Source organism: Eupeodes corollae, chromosome 2 (genome assembly GCF_945859685.1).
Source record: "Eupeodes corollae chromosome 2, idEupCoro1.1, whole genome shotgun sequence".
Lineage (NCBI taxonomy): Eukaryota > Metazoa > Arthropoda > Insecta > Diptera > Syrphidae > Eupeodes > Eupeodes corollae.
Genome location: NC_079148.1, coordinates 14,519,734 through 14,525,024, shown reverse-complemented (window position 1 = coordinate 14,525,024; position 5,291 = coordinate 14,519,734). Strand labels below are relative to the sequence as shown.

General features: G+C 43.6%; 1 protein-coding gene across 1 annotated transcript; it reads left to right on the top strand.

Annotated features, from left to right (window-relative positions):
- Positions 1-525: 525 nt before the first annotated feature.
- Positions 526-4,959, top strand: LOC129945805 (DNA topoisomerase 2-binding protein 1-A). Its single transcript, XM_056055734.1, has 2 exons — positions 526-2,720; positions 2,785-4,959. The coding sequence occupies exons 1-2, from the start codon at positions 681-683 to the stop codon at positions 4,831-4,833; spliced, it is 4,089 nt and encodes a 1,362-aa protein (XP_055911709.1). The 5' UTR covers positions 526-680; the 3' UTR covers positions 4,834-4,959.
- Positions 4,960-5,291: the final 332 nt, after the last annotated feature.

Below are 5,291 nucleotides of genomic sequence, written 5' to 3'. Positions count from 1 at the left end.
CAATTTTTTAGCTTTTGTAAGGTTTATTATATATTTTATTACACTACTAGGAAGCTTGATGTAACACTGCACTGTCAAAAAGTTATGTTTTTTTTTAGGAAGTAAAAAGATTTACCCCTGGTGTATTCTCTCCCACTTTAATGTTTTAACATATATATCTGCCTCACTCTACTTTTCGGCATTGTAAATCCATTTTTAAACGAAATTTATCTATTTTTTAAAATTTGACAGTCAGCTGTTGATTTCAATATTAGATTTAATCATTAAAAACATTTTATTTGAAATTAATTTCTTTTGAAAAAAATACTTGAAATAAAAATTCATCCTATTGTATCAATCTTTTGTTTAAAATAAATCCTTACTCATTATAAAAGTGAAAAAACTAAAATTAATATGAGGAGTTTTACTTTCTCCTTAGTCCGTTCTTTCCATACATACACATCGATATTTTCGATATTTTTTTTCTTGCATTCAGTGCTTAAAATTTTACTTGAAAACTTCAAACTTCAAATTGACAGCACAGAAGTGGACGAAATCAACCGCCTAAAAAATTTCGTAAATTGCAAAAATCCAATTTCATGTCTTTTTGTTTAATTTTCATGTGTTTTAAAATTTTGCAATATTTAAATAATACAAAATAAAGAATAAATAACTTTAAATATTAATTTAACTACTTCACAATGAGTTTCGATGAAACGTTACATGCTTATTTTTTTATTGACGAACATAGCGACGATGAACCAACCGAACTGAGTTCGGCCTTTGCCACTCTCAAGGAACACATCAAGAATGAAAAACACATTAAATGGATTCAATCCCAAGAAGGCTTCGCCCTCATCAAGTCTGGAAAATTGACAAAGAAAGACGTCTTCATATTTGCCAAATTCGAAGGTGAACTATTCGAACAATTACAAACCACTAAGTGTCTCATAGTTGGACCCAAATGCTTGATCAACTGCTTGCACAGATGCGAGCCTATTCCCCTCAGTTCCTCGCCGATATTTACCACTGCTATGAGGGGATTGCATATATCGGCTTCAGGGCTCAATGCTGCCGAAAAAGAGAAGATACGAGTGCTAGTATCATGGATGGGTGGATCCTACTTCCAGAATCTGGGTCGCTCCATCACCCATTTGCTATCGAACACCATCAAGTCCACTAAGTACGAACACGCCAGCCTGAATGGCATCCCTGTGATGCACGTCGATTGGGTGCACAACGTCTGGCAGAAGAGTTGTGCCCAGAACGCCGTCGCAGCTACCGATCCCGAGTTCGATAAATACAAGTTGCCAGTGTTCTACGAAGTGAACATCACCTGCTCCGGTCTAGATAGCGAGAAGAAAGCTGAGGTGATGCGGCTGGTGGAGGAGAATGGGGGAACATACAATCGAGCCTTCCGATCACAGTACACAGACATCGTGATCACCGAACGAAACAAGGCCAACTCGGATAAATACCAGGCAGCCATCAAGTATAAGAAGGACGTCCTAGTTCCCGAGTGGATTTTTGATAGTGTAGCCAAGGGATTCGCCCTCCCAACCAAGAGTTACAAAGTGACCACGATGAAGGCATCGACTCCAACCAAGTCCGACCATAGTGTGAGTGATTACACTCAACTTTCGGATGTCTCCAGGATCTCAATGATGAACAGCAGCAAACGCATGGATCTGACAGTGAATGACTCCGTCTGTTCCACGTTAAATGACACTGCTCGATCTCAAGGCATGGCCAAAGCAGTTCTAACCAAACAGGCCAGCGCAGCCGGGCAACAATACAAAGCAATCCTGGCCGAAATCTGTCCCAAGAAGTCAAAGAAGGCGGGGACCTTCCTTGACGGCTGCTGTATCTATCTGAGTGGCTTTCGGGGTGAGGAGAAGGATAAACTAAATCGCATCCTCAACGCCGGTGGAGCTACACGCTACGACGAGATTAATGAGAACCTAACGCACATCATAGTTGGGCAGCTAGATGAGGCCGATTTCCGGGCCTGGCGCAGTGAGGGCCTTTTGTCGGTGGTGAACATAGTCCGCCTGGACTGGCTTCTGGAGAGTATCAACCAGAAGCAACCGGCCAGTGAGAATATCTATCGCGTTTCATTGCCAACCAACAGAGAACCTGATGCCCCTTCGCCTTCCAGTAAGAAGACCCTGAGATCCATGAACCACAGTTTTAAGCAGCCCGACATCCCAACAAAAAAACGACTGTTTGCTGCTCCTGCCACGACTCCAGATCCCTCACCATCAGCAGAGGAATTATCAACTATATCAAAGAACGAGGAAGATGACCTGATTTCTCAGTATTCTCAGGACACACCGGTCGTCCTAATGCCACCACCGCCTCCAGCTACTCCGAGGGCAGATGAAACTCCACTTCGACTGCCGCCTCCAGTCTCCACTTCAACTCAGTCAAGCACAGTTGGAGTTAACCCAGCTCCGACTTCGGCTCCCCTGACCACAGACTCCGAGATGAGCAATGGACTGACCACCCTCGATTATGAGAATCTGAACTTCCTTCAAGGAATGGCAGTCTACATTGATCCGGACCACTTTGATGATGAATTCCATACCCAATTGGTGTGCGAATGTGAGGCGGCTCACGGTAATGTTGTAAAGGACAATTTCAAAGATCCCGTTGACTATGCGATTGTGTCGTTCGAGAGGACCCTGGACGTAAAGAAGCTTCCAGTTAAGTCCAAGAACATTGTGACAGAGCTTTATGTGGTAAGTTGAAAGGGAAACAAGTTCATAATCTCTCCTAACCAAGTTCTTTTGTCTCATTTTGCAGGAGGAGTGTATGAAGCAAAACAAACTCGTCCCAATTGAGTACTTCCATAGGTATATTCCGAACACTGCAGAAGCGTGTCCGCTTAAAGGGATGACCATAGTGGTGAGCATCTACGCCGGCCTGGAGCGTGATTTCGTCGATGCTGTGGCTCAACTTTTGGGAGCAAGTGTCAATAAGACATTTGTCAAACGCGAAAAGCCTCTCCTTATATGTCCCCAACCAGAGGGTTCCAAATACGAGGGAGCCATCAAGTGGCAGTATCCTGTGGTGACATCCAAGTGGTTGTTAGATTGCGCCGAACTTGGTCAAAAAATTCCATACACCGATTATCTTGTGGGCGATAGTCCCCTCGACTTCCCAGTGTCTCCAGCTTTGAGGGAGAAGAACTCAAATGAGCTGTCTCGTACATTGACTCCAGCTCCTGTTTCAGTTCCAGTTCAGATGTCCCATCAAACACCTATGCGAATGGACACCGATTCAATCGAGAATGCAGGAGTGGCTCCTGCGGCAAATCTAAATGTCACAACCGAGTTCACCCCATTGCGAAATAAACGGGTAACTGAATTGGCAGGACCCAGTCGGAAGAGTCTTGGTGGTGAGTCACCTCAAACCCCGACGAATTGCGTCGGACGACCTTCGTGTAATTTTGAGCTAATGGACGAGATTCTGGCTGAGATTGAAGACGAGGATGAGAGGGAGTGCCTGCGGGAGGTGATCCTCGAGATGAGAAACAACCAGACACCGGAACTGGAGAGAATCAGACGCCAGGCGTGTACACCAATCAATCGGAAGCTTCCCACACCCAAGGGCATTCCGGACTTTTGCACAACTCCGGAGTTCGAAAAGCGAATGTCCGAGGAGATTGAGCGTCGCTGGCGGCTACCCACAAAGAAACTCAAGCCCAACACTCCAATCGAAGAGATCCGCAAGAGAATGCTTCGAGCGACTTGCAAAATGATTGGAATCGAATACAAGGGTGACTCGGAGAGCCCTGCACAGGTAACTCCTGCGAATGTGAAGCCAGCTGCGGTGACTATCAATGAGACCACCACTCCACTCGCCGGAACTTTGTCGCGCAAGAAATCCTCTTTCCAAGAGAAAATGGACTTCGAAGACTGCTCGACTAACAACTCTGCGCAGACGCCAGAACTGAAGCAGATCAGTGACTATCTGAAGAATTGTGAGTCACGTCGACAGAGTATCCAGAAGCCTAAGAAGCCGCAAATGTTTGACAACACCGAGCAGGAAGATGGTCGGGTTCTGAGATTTGAGTCGGAGCAGTTTGGCGGAGGTACCGAGGAGATGGTCACATGGAAGGATCCCACTGAGTTCTCGGTCTCAAGGCGCTCCAAGGGGGCGTCGATGCAATTCATTGGGACTCCGAAATTCAGTATATCATGTTCAAGTGATGCGATGCGACAAGAGATCATCGAAAAAGCCCAACGCCTTCGAGGTGAGGTGTCTGAGAATCTTATGAACTATGATCCAGAGTGTACACATTTCCTGTGCGAGCGTCCCAATCGAGGAGAGAAGATGCTAGGCTCGATAGCATCTGGAAAATGGGTCTTAGGATTGGCCTACATCGAGGAGTGTTTTGCCCAGAACTGCTTCGTAAACGAGGAGCTTTTCGAGTGGGGCAATCCAAAAGCCTTCAATCTCCCAGAACTTTCAAAGGAAGAGCAAGTTATAGCCAATGCTGCCCATCGCTGGCGGAAGCAATTGTCCGAGGGGTCACAATCGAATGCCGGGGCCTTCAGTGGGTTCTGTGCTATTTTGCGGATTTCCGAGCGACACAAGGAATCTTTAAAAAATGTTGTAAAAGCCGGACACGGGAAAATACTTCAAGTGGAGTCTCCATACTCGTCTTGCTCCGAGCAGATAAGACTTGCTACGCATTGTTTTGTTGATGTTAAGAAGGCGCCTCTCACAACGTCCGATTATGCCATTTTGAAGGAGAATAAAGTTCAAGTTCTGTCGCAGTTATACATTAATGCATATCTGATGAATGGAAAGGACGCAGATGTTGGCCCATATACCATTAAAATGTAAGACTTATTGGAAAAAACTTGGGAAACATAACGAAAAATTGCTTAAAATTTATCCATAATTGTTATTTATCTATTTTTTTATTACAAAATAAATTATGAAAATTAAACTCAACGTTTTAGATCAAATCGAAAATAGGTTTTATTTAATTTTTGAAATTGGGGAAATGAAAAGTTTTGGCACATACCTGAGAAGAGCTAGAATGACCTCGGGTGAAGATAAAAAGTATGCTCGAAGGTGAGAGGAGATTAACAGCTAGATTTTAAAATCAAGTGAAATCGAATTTGTAAAACGAATAATTTTGATTCAATTGTTTTAAAGTTCGATGATGTTAGAATCGTCTCCACATCATTTAAATCAAATCAAAAAATTTGATATTATGACTTGTTTGAAAATTATATTTTATAAATAATTATTCCTAAAATAAATATATAAGGTCATTCATTTAGTGGCTTCAAGTT